This window comes from Dipodomys spectabilis, unplaced genomic scaffold (assembly GCF_019054845.1).
Source record: "Dipodomys spectabilis isolate Male_0828 unplaced genomic scaffold, ASM1905484v1 ptg000136l, whole genome shotgun sequence".
Classification (NCBI taxonomy): Eukaryota; Metazoa; Chordata; class Mammalia; order Rodentia; family Heteromyidae; genus Dipodomys; species Dipodomys spectabilis.
This window is the reverse complement of record NW_024870813.1, coordinates 12,172,192-12,193,612: the sequence shown is the minus strand read 5'-3', so window position 1 is coordinate 12,193,612 and position 21,421 is coordinate 12,172,192. Positions and strand designations below refer to the sequence as shown.

Genomic DNA, 21,421 nt, shown 5'->3' with positions numbered 1-21,421 from the left:
GAAAAGCTTCTGGTTATATCTTCAGGTTTGGCCTAAACACAAAGGTATCAGATGTAAACTTTGTTTAGCAGAGGATGAGGAAAACATCAGAACATAAAAAAGAAGAGTTGATTTTTTTTTTAAAAAAAGGAAGAGGTAATTTTTTAAATGTGTGTTGACAGTTCACTTTTCCTGCCCATTTATGAGTATAGACTTGTGACCAGTTTCATTTAAAATGTTCACAGATGGCGTTCGTGTTGCTGCCTCCACGGGGATAGATCTCCTCCTCCTCGATGACTTTAAGCTGGTCATTAACGACATAACATATCATGTACGGCCCCCAAAAAGAGGTAAAAAAAAAAAAAAAAGTAGTCGATAAAGTTACACAGTTTTTGGAGAGCACCAAAAGCTTTATATATAATTAGGCTCTGTTAGACTAGTTAGACTACCTGGATATCTACCTGGATACTGTAGTGCTTGTTTATCCAGCAGTGTCTCTGTTGAAACTATGAACGTCCTGCCTAACTGACATTTCTTCCCTCCATATAGTCTTTTCATCAACATTAAAATAACACAGGAAAATCTTTTTAAAATAAATTATAGGCTTTTCTGTTCTCTTAAACACTGATAGTTTACCTTGGGGGGTGGGGGGGCAAAAGGATGATGACAGAAATTCAACATCCTGAAAGTCAGTTATTGTACAGATATTATTTGGCTTGCAGTGGTGTTCATAGACCATTATAAATAGAAAATACTGTGACCAGGATATCCATTAAATACACCTAACCTACTGAATAGCACAGCTTAGTCTAGTCTACTTGAAATGTGCCCAGGATGTAGGTACATTATATGATTAGACAAAATTACCTAAACAAAACATCCTTTATAATGAAATATTGACTGTTTCATATACACACATAGAGGCATACATTAGCATGAAGGAATGCAGAAACACAAAATACAGTCAGAACTTCTAACAGTACTGTGTGCTGCAGAATATTGGTTGTTTATCCTTAAGATTGCAGGGCTGGCTGGGAGCTGCGGCTCACTGCTGATGCCAGTGGTACAAGAGGATTGTGCTATGAATTCCTAGCCTAGGAACAGATCACACTCAAGATTAGAATTCTTTTTGCTTTCTTACCACTGTAAAATCACAATCTGAAGCTGGGGACCATCTATATAGTAATCCTTAGAAACTTTTGATGCTCTTAGGTAAAAAAAAATGAGTTCTCACCTCAGGTTCAAATTTTAAGAGGTGCCAAAAAATTCAGTAATTAAGATGAATTAATATTTTAATGTACTATTGATTAAAAACAAGATTAAGGCAAAAAAACATGATGAGAAAAATATTTAAAAATTTCAATAGACAGTACTGTTGATTTTTCTTTTCATCGCAGGTCCAGTTTGGCTCTATCAAGTATTGATGCTCAGTAGCCCTCTAAAAGAGCTTGAATTGTGTCTCAATAAATTGTTTTTCTCTTTGCCTTTGTTATTTATTGTCATTTACTGCTACTATGAATTACCTTCCACTACTAATCTCTCCATCTGCCTCCTGGGAGATCTCTTCAATCCTGCTTTTAGGAATTCATCTAGCAGGGCACTAGGGCTCACACCTACAATACTATCAACTCAGGCAGTTGAGATTTGAGGATTGTGGTTTGAAGCCAGCCCCAGGCAGAAAAGTCTATGAGATTCTTATCTCCAGTCAACCACCTAAAGCCAGAAGTGAAAGTGTGTTTGAAGTGGCAGAGCATTTGCCTTGAGCAAAAGAGCCAAGCAAGAGTACCGACACACACACACACACACAAAATCAGTTGTTTGAAATGCTTAAATAAGGATACAGGTTGACCCATTGTAACAATGAGATGTCCAAGAACAGTATGTTGAAAATGAACTTTACAATTTCTGTGGGGGGGGAAGGGGGAGGAGGAGGAAAAGGAAGTGGGGAGATGGGAGGTGGGAAGGGAGGGTAGGAGAAAAACAAAGGAGAAGGTAACATTGCTTGGATAGGAAATGTACTCATTACCCTACTCATGTAACTGTAACCCCTGTACAGTATTTTTATAATAAAAATATATATGGAAAAACAAAAAAATAAAATCAGTTGTTTGAAGAACCTCCATACTGATTATCCTAATGCTGGACTAAGTTACCTTTTCCTTCATGAAGTTGAGGGGTTCCTTTACCCCTGCATCCTTAACAAGTTATTTTTTTTTCTTGGTGATAGACATTCTATCTTCTTCAACATTTAAAATGTAGTAAGGAAAATCTTTTAGTAAGGAAAATCTTCTTTATATAAAGTGCATATTGTTTGCATTGGATTTTCTTCCTGACACTGCTTGAGAAAGATATCGCTAGCATCAAGGCACCACCAGTCTTTTCTGCCAAGTACAGTAAAAGAGCCATTTGGGTTTCTGCATTTACAAGAGATGCACTCTTTGCCCATGAGTGAGCAGGTTCCTCCTGCACTGTAGCTCTTTGCCGCAAAACTAGGTGGGGGAAAGGAATAGAAGGCAGCACACAATCTCTGGGCATCGGATAACGAGGAATGACACTAGGGCTGTATATGACCCTGGGGCAGCTGGGACAAATCTACTTTGTCTAATAAAAGGTAAAATAAGTAGTTCATGAAGAATAACTTTCCCAGGATAGCTTTAATTTTTTTTGGGGGGGGGGGGGCAGGGTCCGGTCATGGGGCCTGAACTCTGGGCCTGGGCGCTGCCCCTCAGCTCTTCAGCTCAAGGCTAATGCTCTACCACTTGAGCCACAGCGCCATTTCCGGCTTTGTTTTTCTTTTTGCTTATGTGGTGCTGAGGAATTGAACCCAGGGCCTCATGCATGCAAGGCAAACGCTCTACCACTGAGCCACCTTCTTAGCCCAGCTTTAATTTTTTTGACACACAATGTTCTATTCTTTCCTTAACCACACTTTCATTTCTCTTATGTGTTCTTTTCCCTGTGTGAGGGAACTTTGGAACTAATGAAACTAAAAGTACTCTATTAATGTGTGTCAACTATAGTTTTATACACACACACAGACACACACACATGCACACACACCAGGCACTGAGGATAGAAGGGTCATTCATGTTGGGTTTATTTTATCCACATTCCATGTTTATGTGGGATTGGCATCCTGTAAGGTACTGTGGCTGGGGTACTGTACTGAGCCTGTGGCTCATTAAGTGTTGGCAGCCCTGTACCTAACTCTTAAGTTGACCCATGAAGACATGTATCCCAAATTGGAAGAAATGGATGTGTTGTAACAGTAAGACTAATTGTAACCTCCATTGCATTCTTTTAGTAGCCATAGGTATACATAGCTGGGTTCCTCTCTAACTGCTCTGAGATGAGAGGAGTCACTATTTTCTCAATTAGGTGATTTCATAATTTAACCTAAATGTGTAATGGAGGGAGGAGTATAGAAAGAAGCACAAAAAGCCTTTCATCCCAGTTCATGTTGCAGTAACTATATAGATATCTAATGTTATATATAACATTAACTATGTAGATAATACTCTATTATCACCAAAGGATACCTTTTTTCCAATGCCAGTCCTGAGGCCTGAACTCAGGGTCTGGATGCTGTCCCAGGGCTTTTTTTGGTCAAGGTTAGTACTCACGTGCCAACTGCCAACCTGTGGCATAAGTGTAAGCCACAGCTCTACTTCCAGCTTTTTGGTGGTTAATTGGAGATAAGAAAGAATCTCAGCCATGAGTCTGTAGCTCTCATCTGTAATCCTAGTTACTCAGGAGGCTGAGATCTGAGGATCATGGTTCAAAGCCAGCCCAGGCAGGGAAGTTCATGAGACTCTTACCTCCAATTAAGTACTAAAAAGGTATAAATGGCACTAAGACTCAAAGTAGTAGAGCATTAGCCTCTAGTACAAAAGCTCAGGGACTGCACTTAGGCCCTGTGTTTAAGCACCAGGACTGGCGCACGTGTGCGCGCACACGTGCGCGCGCACACACACACACACACACACACACACACACACACAAGTTTCATGGACTTTCCTACCCTGGCTGACTTCAAACCATGATGCTCAGGTCTCAGCCTTCTAAATAAGCTAGGATTACAGGAGTGAGCCACCAGCACCCAGCTGGAGGATATTCTTTTGTATGTACTAAAGAGAACTATTTTGATGGTACGTGTTTCCTATTTTTGCAGAGATAATTGGAGATGTTGCCTCTCTTAATGAAATGATTTGAAAACAGATTAAATGGGCAAACCAGACAACAACAATAATAATTTCACTGTTAGGGATGCAAATAGTCCATATCCTTCCTGAATCATGTTTGTGGTTGTGAAATTTTCACCACCCAGTGTGTTTGTATGTCTTACGATACTGAGATTTGAACTGAAGGCTTTGTGCTTACCAGGCATGTACTCTATCACTTGAACCATGCCCCAATTCTTTTGCTTTTAGTTTGTTTTTCAGATAGGGTCTCATTACTAACTTTGCCCAGATGCCTCAAACCCCAATCCTCACAGTCTCTTCCCAAGTAGCTGAAATTACAAGAGAAACTACTGTACCTGGCTTTCCCCTGCCTATATGCACCTTAATAATCCTGTAATTGATGGCATCTATAAAAACATTAGTAAACATCTAATTCCTTTTTAGTGAGGCATAACTAATCATCAGATTTATTTTCCTTCTTCCTTTAATTTCATCTCCACATATGTAGTCAGGTTTCTTTAGGGCCATTGGTTCAAGATTGTTGTTCTTCAGTCTGATGATACCTTGTAACTATATTCTCTTGTGAAGAAAAATTGACAAAGCATAAAAACTACCAGGGCTCTCTTGATATATAATCAGAGAGAAACTGTTACCCAGCAATGTCTGAAATTACAATCTGTGAGATCTCTTGTGATTTGTCTCTTTCTATTTTTTGTTTCTGTTAGAAGGTATTGTAATTGCACAGTATTTTGTTATTACTCAGAATAGATAATACATTCATAAGGTTCAATTCCAAAAGACTAAAGAAATTTTGCATAAAAATCATCTTCTTATCCCTGTTCCCTAGATACCCTTTTCTCTTCTGTATCAGCAAACTGTCCTTAGTTTCTTACATCTCCACCAGGATAGTCTGTGTATTCATAAGCAAATGTGAATACATCAATTTTCTATTTATGCAAATAGTTCATGTCATAAATACTGTTTGTATTATTTAGGGTTTGTTTTGGGAAAACCAACCTCATAAATATTATGGAATAAGAGATTACTTGTAGGAAGAAGACCAGAGGAAGAAGTAGATGAAGCAGAAAGGAATGCTGGGAGGATCAAAGAGAAGTAATTTTGAAGCAGCAACACAGAGCACAAATCAGAGTTCACCAGGGAATCTAGAAGGCTTGCACACCCATTATTTATGCTAGGACTGTATATTTCACTTGTAGATAAATTCTTCAGTCTTGTCAGATAGAACTTTCTGGTTCAAAACCCTGGGTTCAACCCAAGCACCAAAGAAAAACTTTGTAGGATGCTAAAGATGTTCTATTTCTGCACTGTCTGGTATAGTAGCTATTTACCACATGTGGATGTTGAGCACTGAAATAGAGCTAGTGTCACTGAAGAAGTGAATTTTTAATTTTGTCTTTATTTTACATTTCAATGATGCATGAGAGGTTGCAAAAATGTTAAGTCAAAGAACAAAAAATTAGGAAAGGAATTCTAAGTGATCTTGTCTACAGCATGGTGACTCTATTTAATAACAATGTATTGTAGTCTTAGTAATTGCTAAGACAATAGACTTGTGTTCTCATCACAGAAACATGAGTGTCTGAGGCAATCCATTTAGCTCTATTTAGCTAGCCCATACATTGTGCACTTCAACACATGTTTATGATAAATATATACAATTTTTGTCAATTTAATATAATTAGTAAAAAAAATAAATAGCAAATATCCATAGTGGACAGGAGATCTTCAGGAGGTTCATAGGCCTAGGTTCTCTGTTTGCCAACAGAAATAATAGAGAAAGAGCCGGACCCAGGGCGCAGGAGAGCAGGCGTGGCTGGTATCTGCAGGCACCTCTGTATAGGCCTCCCTACCGGCCTGCAGAGAATAAGCCTCTGGCTCACATCTGCTTTCAAAATCTCATCTGAGTTCTTCTTTTGGCTATCCCTAACTCAGAACAGTAAAGGAAAGGATAATCTGTGAAGCCTGATGCCACTTATACAGATTGAAAAGGCATAGAAATTACTAAATGTCTAGTAATTTTTCTTACCTGATAGTCAATCTTGAGGATCTTAACACAGAAAGTATACAATAAAAGGTAATTGTGTGTGCACGTGCCAGTGCCATTACTAGGGCTTGAACTCAGGACTTGGATACTGTTCCTGAGCTTTTTGGATCAAGGCTGGCATTCTGCCACTTGAGCCATAGCTCCTCTGGGTTTTTAAAAGTCTCACAGACTTTCCTGCCTGGCTGCCTGCAAACCATGATCCTCAGATCTCTGTCTTGTGAGTAGCTAGGAGTGCTGGCCAGAGCCACCAGTGCTTGGCAGAGTGTTGGTTCTTCATCTTGTAAATGAAGAGTTGGTAACTCTATGCAGGTGTGAACTGCAGCTCTGTTACCAAGAATGCCCTGCTGATATAACAGACTTCTATCACTGAGTTCTTTTACCCATTCCTATTAACTCAGCACCTGTGCTGGAGTGTCTGTGTTTTGTGGTAGGTGCTAGGTCTCATTTAAAACAGCTTGGCTCCAATCCAGTTTGCCAGCCTTATGCAAATTTTTCCATTGATTGAATTTCTATGATAAATATACTAAAGGACATCCTTGAAGTATACTGAAATATGTTTATTCTCACTGGGGTTTATTTTTATTCAAAAGAGGGCTGACCTATGCCATATGAAGCAAATGTCACATCTAAAACTAGTAAGATTATAAAACAAAAGCTCTATATCTGGTGCTTTTTTTCTTAATTCAACAGCCAACAGTAAGTTTTTTTATTAGATTCTTAAAACATAATTTTTAGACTTCTGGAAACATATGCCACTTACAGTAAGAGCTATTAAATCAAAGAACTTAATCTTTTAACGTTTTCCTGTAGAACATGATACTGGGGTCCCCATAGCTGGACTATGCCTTTCCTCAGCAGGAATTTAAAGTTGTTGTGCTGGGAAAGGGATGCGTGGAGATTAAGATTATCACAGGGATGTTATTTTTATTTATGCCTTTGTATTTGCAAATTTAAAATTCTGCATTTTTTCCTTCTGGAGTTTCTAAAGGTAAAAACCTAAAATGGCAGGACCACAGATAGATTATAGACCAACATTTTAATAAGCACCATAATCAGGTTGATTTTAAACCTCTCTACTATTTTTTTTACATTTTACATCTTATTTTTATTGACACCAGAGCTTGAACATACATTTTTATTATCTTTATGTAGTTATACAAAGGGATTACTAGTCACATGTCAGTTTATGAGTATAATGCATCTTGATCATTATCACCCCTTTCTACAGCCACCCTAAATGCATCCATGTTTCTCCTAATTTAACATTTGCTTTAACTTTTTATTCTGATTTAATGGTTTTTATCTTTCAGTTCTGAGGATTAGAGCTAGGGCTTCATAGTGCTAGACAAGCATTGAACTGATGAGCTGCGTGCATCCCAACCCTGGAGATTATTTAAATCACTTTTCTTAATGTTTCCCTTAAACAGCCCCATTTGTAGCAACTATCCTTCCAATAATACATCAGTAACAATTGTTTCCAAGCTCTGGTTTCCATAATGTGAATTTCCTTTCTAGATTTACAGTTTTACTCTGAAGGTGGGAGTGATCCAGTAGGTGGGCCTGCCTGGTCATCTGTAGTTGCAGGAAGTTTCTAAAAAGTGTTACGCTTTCTTTCAGACCTCTTAAGCCATGAAAATGCAGCAACACTGAACGATGTGAAGACACTGGTCCAGCAACTCTATACCACGCTGTGCATCGAGCAGCACCAGTTAAACAAGGAAAGGGAGCTTATTGAGAGACTAGAGGTCCTCAAAGAGCAGCTTGCTCCCCTGGAGAAGGTGAAAATCCTCAGACTTTTCTCCTCACCTGTGTTTTTTTCCAGAGCACGTGTTCTTTTTTTGTTGTTTTTGGTCATGGGACTTGAACTCTGGGCCTGGGCACCATCCCTGAGCTCTTTTTTGCTCAAGGCTAGCATTCTACTATTTAAGCCATAGCGCCACTTCCAGTTTTCTATTGGTTAATTGGAGATAAGACTCTCGCAAACTTTCCTGCCTGGGCTGGCTTCAGATTGTGATCCTCAAATCTCAGCCTCCTGAGTAACTAGGATTACAGGTGTGAGCCACCAGCGCCCAGCCACATGTGTTCTTATAATTTTTATATAATTGAATCATGTCAATCAAATCAGCCCACTAGTTTATAAGACTGATAATTAAATGCTCAATTAAAAGGGACTTAAAGGGAATTGTTTGGCCTAGCACTGCTGGCTCACACTTGTAATCCTAGCAACTTGGGAGGCTGAAAATGGGAGGATCATAGTTCAAGACCAGCACAAGTAAGTTTATGAGACCCCCTTCTCAACCCATAAGCTTGCCTTTCATCCTAACTTAATAAGAGACTGAGATTAGGAAGGTCACAATTCCAGGCCAGCCCTAGGCAGAAAGGCTACAAGACTCTTAAGACTCCATCTGGACAGAAGAAGCTAGCACATCATCCTAGCTAACACAGGAATGACCGATCATGGTCCAGGCACATATCTGAGAATAACCAATTCAAAAAAGGGCTGAAGTTGTGGCTTTAATATAGACTACCTGCCTACTAAGCATGAAAGCCTGACTTAAAACCCCTATACCAAAAAAACAATCTGGAGCCTTGATAATAGACTGAAAGCTCCAAGATACAAATCTACCACTCTCAACCAATTTTACCACCTTAAAGACAAAAATTGGAGCTGGGTGCCAGTGACTCACACCTGTAATCCTAGCTATTCAGGAGGCTGAAACCAAAGCCTTCCAGCCCAGGCTGGAAAGTCCATGAGACTCTTACCTCCAATTAACCACCAAAAAGCCAGAAGTGAGCAGTGGCTCAAGTTGTAGAGTACCTGCCCTGAACAAGAAAAGCTAAGGGACAGCACCTAGGACTTGAGTTCAAGTGACCAGCACACACACACAAAAACTGGAATTATTGCTGGTAAGAAAAGGTTTTCTTTGCAGTAGATAATGATGTTAGCCAGGTGAAGAGTACATATTACTTGGAATACAATAAAGCTACTAAAAATATATTACTTAGAATACCAAAAAGCTGTTAAAATGTAATTTACCATAGATTCATGATACATTATGGAAAATGAATTCTGAAACAGTGTATATACTATGATTCAATTTTAAATGCATTCTTCATATAATATTTATTCATATATATGCAAACATAAAATACACACAGAAGGAATATATTCTGAAATGAGCAGTCACTTGTGATTGATTTTCCTTCTTTACACTTTTTAGAATGTAGTATAGTGAGCATATGTTTCCCTTAAGTTTTTATGATGATATAAAGTACAGTCATGGTTTACTTAATGATGGGATATATTGTGAGAAATGTGTCTCAGGATTGCATTGTGAGAACACCATAGAATACATTTACACAAAGGTTTGTGTAAATGTAGTAGTCAGGAGATGCAGCAAACCTTAATTGTAAGAGACGCTGACATGGTGGCAGTAAACTTTTATAAGTAGGAATACACTCCAAAGCAGTGAGGAAAAGTATAGTGTAGTAAATATCTAAACAATATAAGTATCATGCAGTTGAATTAAAACTGAATCATGTGTTTAATTTTTGTACTTGAATTCAAAGTCTTTGATATTAAATATGTGATGCTTTTTATAAAAAACTGATAGGAGATGAAATTTGTCACACACAAAGATGGTAATATTGTTTTCCTAGGGTAAAACTTAAAAATACAAAAAAAAAAACACCTCTTGTTGTCCCTGTAAGATATTTCTTTCAGTGAAAACTACAGATACTATTTAGGAAAACACTAGAACTGAGTCTAACTTGTATCTTGATTATAAGCCCTATTTCTTTTTTTTTTTTTTTTTTGCGGGGGAGGGTTTGTGGGGGGTCTGTCATAGGCTTGAAAAGGCTAGCATTCCACCACTTGAACAATAGTGCCACTTCCGGTTTTCTGGTCATTAATTGAGATAAGAGGCTTAGGGACTTTCCTTGCCCTGCCTGGCTTTACCACAATCCTCAGATTTTAGCCTTCTGAGTAGCTAGGATTACAGGCCTGAGCCACCTATTCCCTCTAAGCCCTGCTTCTTTAATGTACATACAAATAGTCTGAATCAGATTATTCATGTTAGATGTCTTATCATTGCACATGTGCCCAATAGGTACGAATTGAGATTAGCAGAAAAGCTGAGAAGAGGACTACTTTGGTGCTATGGGGTGGCCTTGCCTACATGGCCACACAGTTTGGCATCTTGGCCCGGCTGACCTGGTGGGAGTATTCCTGGGACATCATGGAACCAGTTACCTACTTCATCACCTACGGAAGTGCCATGGCAATGTATGCATATTTTGTAATGACTCGCCAGGTAAGAATCCTTCTCGGGTTAGTTTTTATGAGACATGAGGGAAGTTTGGGTTGTCTCTTTCCTCTCATACCCTTTCCAGGCCAGTTCTTTAAGTACTCATCTACCCTTTATACACAGACACATATGTGCAGGTGCACATGAGTGTAAGTCATGTATTTGCCACTCCTGAGAGGAAGGGCTAAGACATGGATGGCTTCTGCCCTGATGAAGCTCATAGACCACTGAGAGCCACGTAAACTACTACATGCAGAAAAGCAGCCTGGAACAAGAACACAGTGAGAAAACACAGGAAGTGTAGCAAGTGTAGGGAAACTTGTTTACTTTTGTTGGCTTGATTTTATTGTTTGTTTGTTTGTTTGTTTTGTGGTACTGGGGGTGAAACCAAGGGCCTTGCATATGTGCTAGCAAGTATTCTACCACTGAGCTACATCCCTAGCCCCACTGACTGGATTTTTTATGGGTTGTATTAATTTAGCAATTGAATGAGGAATATCACCCACTTTGTATTGAGTTTTCCCAGTGGTGATAATCAAACATTTAAACCTAACTCTAAACCACTACATAAATTAAATGATGTTTCATTGCTACTTATACTGCACAAAAGGGAAGTAATATAACTAATTTTTGCTTTATATTCTTAATCTGTTCTGTATCAACCGTGGCTTGTTTACTGAAAACGTAGAACTTTGGGAAGTATGAGGGATTTATCACTTCTTTTTAATGTGGTGATGGAGCCTAGGGCCTCTCCCCCTAAGCTGTACTGCCCAGCTTCTGGTATCATTCATGAAGTCTGTGATCCTATCACAGACCCAACCTAGATATCTCTGAATAACAAACACATGATAGCTGCGACACTAGTTTCCTGATTTTTCAGAAGAAAGCTGACATTTACTCCACACGTTTTTCTTTTAATTAATTAATTTATTTATTTATTTTGGATCCAGTCGTGGGGCCTGAACTCTGGGCCTGGGCGCTGTCCCTCAGCTCTTCAGCTCAAGGCTAGCGCTTTACCACTTGAGCCACAGCGCCACTTCCGGCTTTTTTTTCCTGCTTATGTGCTGAGGAATCGAACCCAGGGCCTTATGCATGCAAGGCAAGTGTTCTACCGCTGAGCCACCTTCACAGCCCAGCTCCACATGTTTTTATGTGGTACTTTTGAACACAGACTTTTTTTCTTTGGGTGTTCTTTTGTTGTTGTTTTGTTTTGGCAGTACTAAGGTTTGAACTCTGGGCTCTATATGTTAGGCAGATACTGTGTCTTGTGAGCCACACCTCCAGCCATTTTTTTCTCTATTTATTTTTCTTTCTGAAATAATTTAATAAAAATTGTCCATTTCTAAGAAACACCATTGCATTCCCTTCAATATAAAATAACCTTAAAAATAGGAAATTCACCAATCAAGGGCATGGTTTGTTCTGCTTATTTTAAGATAAGCCCTCTCTTTGTACCAGGCCATACTGGACTAAAATCCTCCTATTTAGACTTTCCACCTTACCTGGGATGACTGGTGCATACCATACATCACACCCAGCTATTTCTGTTGAGATTCTGTCTTGAATTTTTTTTTTTGCCCAGGCAGATCTAAAACTGTGACCCTCCCTAATATCAGCCTCCTATATAGCTAGAAAGACAGGCATCTGCTACCATACCCAGCTATTAATTCAGATGGAGATGTGATTTTTTTTTCCCATACTGGCCTTAAACCATTATCCTTTCAATCTCTTCCTCCCAAGTAGCTGGGACTACTTGGGAACCGCTGGCCCCCAGCCAAATAGTTTCTTTCTGTTGTTATATCAGTGGTCATGGACCTAGTTATATGTAGAGAATTAAAGCACATACGTGATTTAGCCGTTCAAATGTGTCCTTCCAGTACTTGTCCAGAGTCTAGTGCATCCACCCCCATGTCTGTGTGAATGGAACTTGAAATAGTTATATCATCCCGTTTCTCTTTTCTCTTCCTTAGCCTGTATATTCCATAACTGCTTTCTCTGTCCTTTTCAAATCTCCATCCAAATCTCTGTTCCAAACAAAGTTATCTTCTGTATTACCCCCAAGGTATCCTGAGTTTCCCTCATTTCATTCCTTACTTCACATCTTTCTTTGAACTGGGAGTTTTTCCTGTTGATCTCTACATATCATCTTTACTTAAATGCTTTTCTTTCATACTGGTACTGGGTCTTGAACTCGGGGCCCTGCACTCTCATTCAACTTTTTCTGCTCACACCTGATACTCCAGCACTTGAGCCATACTGCTAATTCCTGCTTTTTGCTGGTTAGTTAGATAAGAATCTTTCAGATTTGTCTCCCCAGGCTGGCTTGAAACTGCGATCCTCAGAATCAGCTTCCTGAATAGCTGGGATTACAGGCATGAACCACTAGCACACATCTTTCATGAACTTTTGACCAGTTCCTACCTGACTTCAATCTCTCTGTCTTCTCATTTACTACATACATTGTGCCTTTCATTTCATTCATCTCCTGTTAGTCTGTGTTATAATTAGTTTGTTCAATGCCTTTTCCCTTCTACTAGACTGTAAAATCTTTTAAAGCTGAGTATTTGGTTTTATTCTGTTTTAAGTTCTATTCAGTTTCACTCCATTTTATCTTCAAATGTGAATGAATTGAACATATAAATGTCAGCCTTCCAAATATACTATAACTCTAGATATACTTTGATGTATCTCCAGCACTCAGGCCCAGAGTTCAAACCCCACAACCGACCAAAAAAAAAAAAAAGGTCTGTTTTATAAATGTTTTCTGGAACTAGAGATGAACACAAATATGACACTTGAACACAATGTCAGCACTTCTTTTCTTCTTATCATGTGGTTGGATCTGCAATACTTTATCTGCGCAACTTGTTAAATATTCTATTCCTGTGATTCCCAGAATGTTGGTGCTGCCCCCAAGTGACAAGTTGCAAAATTGCAGTAGTAAACAATTCAGTTTATGAACAGGAAACCATCAGCCAAATAGAACGTAGTCTCTTGCACTTAATATTGTTTCACCTAACTGATATTGGTAATGAAGTCCATGAAGCACATGCAACCACATTTAATCTCTTCTAAGTTGTTATAACAGTATGCTACATTTGCTAACATTCTAAATATATCCCAATAGTATACTTCAAATATACCTCTATAATGTGGCAAAAACCTTGAAATAATAAAATCTAGTAGAGCTGGAAGTGATCACATATGCCTCTAATCCCAGAACTCAGGAACAGAGGCAGGAAAATCAGTTCAAGGCCAGCCTGGGCTATACAATAAGACTTTGTCTCAGAAAAAAAAAATCCAGTGGAATCTTGAATTTAACAAACATTTCTTGAAAGCTGAATAGCAGTTTCTGATGTGTGGGAAGGAGTTACTTCAATATGCATATAATATACCATGCCACAACCAAGCCCATGCATTTTATTCCTTCAAGGGCTGTAAGGATCTCCTGTCCTAGAAGCATTTCACTTACAAGTAAACCTGTGTGCTGGTTTCTAATCATACTGTTTAATTTCTGGCCTTTTTCTTCACTCCTCTCTCTTTTGTTCTCACCCAGAACTTTAGGCTACTGATATCTTTCTCCTCACTTTGCCACCTCATATCTCCTTTACTGTTTCCTATCTAACTTAGACCTGTAGCCATTCTTTCCTTCCTCTTGTACGGCTTCTGCCCCCTTGTTTTTCTACCAGAACTATGGACAGACTTTCCAGCCTATGGGACATTGCTAGAGGAAAATCATGTCATAGTGTAGAAAGGCCCCTGCTGTGTTTCTAATTTTATTTCCCTCTATCCTAACTTCACAGCTGTTACTTGAAGAATGTGCATGATGCTCTCCAGCTTACCCTTAACCTTCCCTCCTACATACAGAAAATTGAAGTTAACACACAGATGGAAGCTTTCTAATTCCAAACCTTGTTAGCTTAGCCATATCTGAATCTATGTTTACACTAATGGCTTCAAGCTCAGAGAAGGGGTGCATCCTCCTGATAGGAGCAGCCCCATACGCTCTGCTCCTTATCCTTATTGCAGTTTAGGTTTTTGTGTTCACTGTGTTTTCACTCTCCCCCTGTCTGAGTCTCATATCTAAGCTCTCTGTATCTCTCCTAATTGTCAAATCATGACAGTTTTACAATAGATTGTAGCACATAATGGCTACATAATGCTTACTTCCCCAAAAATAGAACATGGTATATATTTGCATAAGTTTAATTTACATATACACCCTATGCAAAGAGAGGTAATTAACCTGGTTGCAATTAAAATGATGGTAGAGGACTTTAACTCAAGTTCTTTTTTTGGGTCCGGTCATGGGGCCTGAACTCTGGGCCTGGGCGCTGTCCCTCAGCTCTTCAGCTCAAGGCTAGCGCTCTCCCACTTAAGCTACAGTGCCACTTCCGGCTTTTTTCTTTTTGCTTATGTGGTGCTGGGGAATCAAACCCAGGGCCTCATGCATGCAAGGCAAGTGCTCTCCCACTGAGCCACCTTCCCAGCCCCTAACTCAAGTTCTTAGTCCACTTATTGTTTCTTCAGCCCAATGTCACTGATTCAGACCTTAATTTTTTGCTCATTTTTTAAAAAGTCTTCCGCAGTGGCCAGGTACTGGTAGCTCATACCTATAATCCTAGCTACTCACGAGGCTAAGACCTGAGGATCACAGTTCAAAGCTAACTCTGTCACGAAAGTCCATGAGACTCTTATCTCCAATTGACTTGAAAACCAGAATCATTACCTTGCCCATGTAATTGTAACCCCTCTGTATGGTATTTTCACAATTAAAAAAAAAAAAAGAAAGAAAGCCAGAATCGGTGTTGTAGTAGAACCCAAAGTGGTAGAGCAATAGCCTTGAGCTTCAGGGACAGTACCCCGTCTCTGAGTTCAAGCCCCACAGTTGACAAAAAAAAATGTCTTCCACAGACCCTTCAACCTACCACCTAGCAGTGTTTTTCATCATTGATGATTAAATATTTACTTCTGCTTCTCATTGTGGCATACTAGATAATCAGATCAGTGTTATTAGGGTAAGTTGGAAGTGTTACACAAAACATGAGCCAAGCACCAGTGGCTTATACCTGTAATCCTAGAAACTCCAGAGGCTAAGAGCTGAGGATCACAGTTTGAAGACAACCCCAGCAGAAAGTCTATGAGACTTTTATCTCCAATTAACTACAAAAAAAACAACAACAACAGAAGTAGACCTGTGACTCAAGTGGTAGAGCACTAGCTTTGAGCAAAAACCTCAGTTAATACCCAGACCCTAGCTGAAGCCCCGGGACCGGCTTCTCAGAAGATTAAAGCAGGAGGATCTCTTGAGCCCGGAAGTTTAAGGCCAGCTAGGTCACATAGCCAGAAATTGTCTCAAAACACAAAACTAATTTAAGAAGTAATTAAGTATTTAACACAACACATGTCAGGCTGCCTTTTACTTGTTTCTTTTTTTCAGTATTGGGGCTTAAACTCAGGACCTTGCATTTGCCGGGCAGGTGTTCTGCCACCCTCCCAGCCCTTCCTCCTTGTTATTTTTCACATAGGTCTTGTGTTTTGCTCAGGGCTTTCCTTGGACTGCAGTTCTCCTACCTATTGCCTTTTTGTATTGGGGTTACAGGCATTTGCCCTTTATACCCAATATATCACTTGAGATGTTGAGATGGAGTCTTGCTAACTTTTGGCTTGTGCTGGCCTACATCTACAGTCCTCCCTATCTCTGCTTTCCTGAGTAATTAGGATTACAGGCATAAGCACCATGCCCATCCCAGTATGTCTTTGTGTATGCATATATGTGACATACAAGCAACAGATAGTAAAAGCCTTATGTTGTGAGGATATTATGCAAAAACTAACGAGATAATTTCTTCCTTATTTGTGTAGGAATATGTTTATCCAGAAGCCAGAGACAGACAGTACTTACTATTTTTCCATAAAGGAGCCAAAAAATCACGTTTTGACCTAGAGAAATACAACCAACTCAAGGATGCAATTGCTCAGGTAAGTTTTGTAAAAAATTAAAGCAAATATCAACCCCATTGTGAATAATGTCATTATTATCTATCACCACAATTCTTCTTATGGGTAAAGAATGATCCAACCTCCTTTTTCTTGTATAAGGTTTCCTTTAGTTATTAAAAATGCCAATTTTGGCAGTCAGCCCTCTCTAGAAGAGAAGATGATAAAGAGATGCTGGGACCTCTCTGTCCTGTTAGCATTAGCACATTGAAGGTTGTAGACCTACTTTGTCCTTCATTATGTTTCTTTGGAATTTTCTAGTTTTCTCTCTTTTTTTAAAATCTTTTTACAATAACTGCCCAAAGACCTTTCACCTGAAATGTGTGATAATAACGAACCAGAAGTAAAATGCAGGTTTCAAGTATGTGTGTATATGTGTGCATATATGTATGTACACACACACACACACACACACACACACACACACACACACACACACACACACACACACACACACACACACACACACACACACACACACACACCTTACCTCTACCTCTTTAGCTCTACCTCTTTCAAGTTTCTGGGTGAGCCTTCCCATCTTCTGAGTGGCTTTGATGAATAAATACTCAATCTTTTTCCATAGTCCTTTGTGACTTCAAGGTTTTCAGAAGTGTAAGAAGCCTTTCCATCCTCATTAATGCCTACTTGCTCTCTCTACACCTTCTCTGTCTTTTTCATCCCTTGCTGGTGATGAGTTTGGGCTTTTAATAGGCTCAATCCATCTGTCCACATAGCCTTCATGTACTTTGTCTTCTGCTGTAAGTATAGTTCTCAGCTGGAGAGAGTGCTGGTCAGAATCATCTCCAGAGCTGTAAAGTGTAGCTACTTCAGCTCCTCTCCAGCTGCAAACCCAGGGCAAGGCCCAAGCACATGGGAGAGTCTAAAAGGGCCATAGTTCACTAGACAACCTTCTATTAAAACTCATTCACTAAATGGAAATTTTAAACTGATATTGGATACAATCTAAAATGAGTTAAATGTGTGATTCCCTCAAAGGCTGTGATGAGGCTTCTCACTGAAGAAATGTTACCAGTGTGTGAGATTCAGAAGATCCCCACACTCACACATCCTGGAGTCCTTCCCCTGGGATAGTGGCTAGCATAGTGGATAGTAGATAGCACCACTTTGTTGTCTCCAGCCATGGTTACAGCCCTTTGTGTCCTGATTCTCAAAAGTAACTGAGATTATCTTTGACTCAGTGAAAAGAGGACAGCCAGCTTCTTTTCTCAGCATGCAATAGTGTCACTGAAAGCTTTACTGGTCACTTTCCTAACCTTCTGTTTCTATTTTAGGCAGAAATGGACCTTAAGAGACTGAGAGACCCATTACAAGTGCATCTGCCCCTCCGACAGATTGGTGAGAAAGACTGATTGCAAAGAGCCTGTGGATCCCGGTGGAAAGAACGCCTGTTTATAACTCTCGCCTTTTTAATTAAAGCATTGCAGGTGGACCCTGGGAGCCATGTGGGAGTAGAGGGTTTTTACCTTTAATTATAAAACAAATACAAAAGGGATCTTAGTAAAGAGAGCACCAGGCATTGTGGAATGTAAGCTCCAAGGGCTTAGTGAACCCTGTCTTAATCAAGCACCTCAGTCTCTGAATGAAATAATGCAGTTACATAGCTGAGACTAAAAATAAATGATGCTGGGCTATTCACCTGCATCTCCTTCACAGAATCAGTAAAACAGTCACACACACCAGCACCCTACTCAACTCTATTGTTTTTTAATTTAACATTTCTTATTTTTGACATAGGAGTAAATGATATTCCAGAAAAGGAAATTCTCATAAATGTAGGTGGCAAACAGAGTCTGTGCCCATGCAATTCACATTTGTTTTTTAGTTGGGCTCAGTCTCTAAAAAGTTGCTAGGAATTTCTTCCTCCTCTCCATCCCACAACCCCTTTACTAACCTCTGTCCTGTCAGTCTCACTAACTTTATCCAAATGATCATTGGAACCAATTTATGACTGTTTGATTATTGAAACTTGGATTGTCCCCAATACCTTCCTAAGATGTATGCATATCCCAATGCTCTAGATCAGTATCTAGAAATCATTGGCAATACTGCATGAAGTTTTGGGGGGTTTTCTGTTGTTGTTTTGTTTTTTGTTTTGTTTTGTTTTTGTCAGTCGTGGGGCTTGAACGCTGAGTTTGGGCGCTGTCCCTATGCTCTTCAGCTCAAGGCGAGCACTCTACTGCTTGAGCCACAGCGCCACTTCCGGTTTTCTAGTGGTTTATTGGAGATAAGAGTCTCACAGACTTTCCTGCCCGGGCTGGCTTTGAACCATGATCCTCAGATCTCAGCCTACTGAGTAGCTAGGATTACAGGCATGAGCCATCAGCGCCCGGCTTGTTTTGATTTTTTAATGAATTAGTCTTTCAGAGGAGGAGAGACTTCCTTCTTTCCATGCCTCTCCCACTGATACTCTCCTCTACCTCCACAACTCAGACCAGAGGGTGAGTATTAAGCTGTATTACAAAATCAGGAAGATGTAAGGTTTACAAATTGGCTAAAAATCATGACTCAGTAGCCACTTCAGAACTAGAATGATTTCATTGCTGTTTATCTGCTTGTGACAGCATTGCAGGCCCCCAGATGGCACTGCCATGCCTGAAAGCTTCACTAATGCAGGGACACACTTCCCCGCCACCTCTCCCTCAGGAATCCCCACCCCATTGCAGGCCATAAACTGAGAGTGTGGATTTCCAAGGGTGCCACTTATCTTTACACAGGAATACATTTCTATGGCTTCCTCTAGCCTACCTTCTCCATCCTGGTTTTTTCTTATCTTGAGAGAAAGAAGAATTCATCTTGTAGTCTATCAAAATGTTTTCTAGCAGACTTCCAGATGGCATCTGCACTTGGAGAGTCAAAGGAATCTGTGTGTCGCATCCTGTTTTTAAGAGTTCTGGGGGCAGGATGACGGGATCACACAGACCTCCACCAAGCCGACTGGCTCTTTGCTTTCACATGATTCATCCTTCCTCATGGGGAAAGGCTTCTTTTTCTTCCTCCTTTGGGATCAGTGTGTGTGACAGAAACTTGAAGTGACAAGCCCAGACTCCAGGTGCCTTGCAGAGTTGAAGGCCAGCCAGGACTGTGCCACTCCCATACCCCTTCACTGGCATGATGGAATGAAAGGATGCATGTCCCCACTCCCACCGACCTCCCACTTCCTTCCCGTCCTCCAGCCCCCTCCTCGGTATTTCTGTCATGCCGATTATTTTTAAACCATTATCCTGTTTGTGCACAGGAATTTGAAGAAGAAACAGCACAGTGCAATGAGCAGATCCTTTGGGGGCGGGGGGAGGAAGGGAGGGAGGATGTGGAGAAAAGTCCTTACAAATAGCAAAATATTGAACATGTGTACAATCCTGTATCATTTATGAAATATGTATAAAAAGCAATGTACCTTCTGGAACAATAAATACCTATCCAATTTTTGAATTCTAGAATCTCATTATTTAAAACAAAACTAGACAAGAACTTACTTTTTTTCTGTGATTCTGGGTGGGAGGATTTTTATTTTGGTTTTACAAAAACATGATCAAATTAAGCATCCTTCCTATGTTTCAAAAACAAGCGCTTCACTAATTACTCCTGAGTCTAAGATGGTCTATATATCCCTCATTTTCCAGAGGCACCAAGAGGTGCCTCCAACCATTAATATGGTCATCAGCAGCATTGAGGCTGGTATCTTCATCTGATCCTCAGGAAAATCTCTGTCCAGAAAGATGTTCAAGGAGAAACCAACATAAAACATTTATTATTTTTAGAGATTGTATGAAACTTCAGTGATCATTAATCAGGAAAGTATCACATGTTGCCTCATTTGTGGAAGGCCTGGCAGAAAGCACATGTAAGTTGTGTGATTGCATTAATATCCCAGGAAGGAATCTTGGAGAGCCTCTGTAGCTCAGGTCCTGCCTTCCAGCAGCTTCATAGACAACCTGAGATACCAGGTATGGCAGGTATAAAAAGAGAAGATTGAAAATGTTAACTATCATTTGTACTCAACAAATAATAACTTCTGTTAAGCTTTTTTTTTCCTTAAAATGAAACAGCCAGATGTACTCCTATAATTTAGCATTTAGGGGGCTGAGGTAGTCAGATGAAGAGTTCAAGAAAAGTAAATAAATATATATGGCTTCTGCCTACCAGAAGCTTAGAACTTAAAGTATATTTCAAAATATAGTGAACTTTTAAAAAAAATTTAATATGGGCAAAAAGAACCAGACGTTGGTGGCTCACACCTACACTCAGAAGGCTGAGATCTGCGGATTGAGGTTCAAAGCATGGGAAGACAAACCTGAGAGACTTTTATCTACAGTTAACCAGAAAAATTCTGGAAATGGAGGTATGGCTCAAGCAATAGAGCCTTGAGCACAAAAGCTAAGCAAGAGTAAGAGTCCTGAGTTCAAGCCCCAATACTGGCACAAACACGAAGAGGGAAAAAAAGGAAAAGTTTTAAACAAGATATATAAATGTCCAACAAACATAAAGAGATAGCTCAACATCACTAATCATTAGAGAAAGACAAATCAGAAACATTGCCACAAAATACCACTTCACAGCCCTTAAGATGGTTCTTACTTAAAAATCAAAAAATGAAGCATGTTGGTAAAGATGTGGAGTTACTGGAATCTTACACTGCTGGGAAGTATGTGAAATAGGGCATTCCATATGGAAAACAATATGATGGCTCCTCGGAAAGTTAAACAGCAATTTCTCTTCTGTATATGTGTCCAAAAAAATCAGAAGTAGGAACTCAACCAGGCCTTTGTACACTCACGATCATGACATTATCCATCATGTCCAAAACGCAGGGCCAAGCCAGGTATCCATCAGTAGCCCCTATGTATCCATCACCAATTCATATGTAT

General features: G+C 39.7%; 1 protein-coding gene across 1 annotated transcript in view; it reads left to right on the top strand.

The window, feature by feature from the left end:
• Mcu (mitochondrial calcium uniporter) overlaps positions 1 to 18,683 on the top strand; it is a 183,476-nt gene extending 164,793 nt beyond the window's left edge. Inside the window, exons 4-8 of the mRNA XM_042690324.1 lie at positions 225 to 329; positions 7,843 to 8,003; positions 10,335 to 10,538; positions 16,398 to 16,514; positions 17,828 to 18,683. Of these exons, the coding sequence (XP_042546258.1) occupies positions 225 to 329; positions 7,843 to 8,003; positions 10,335 to 10,538; positions 16,398 to 16,514; positions 17,828 to 17,905 (665 nt within the window). The 3' untranslated portion in view covers positions 17,906 to 18,683. The remainder of the gene's footprint in view (positions 1 to 224; positions 330 to 7,842; positions 8,004 to 10,334; positions 10,539 to 16,397; positions 16,515 to 17,827) is intronic.
• The last annotated feature ends 2,738 nt before the right edge of the window (positions 18,684 to 21,421 follow it).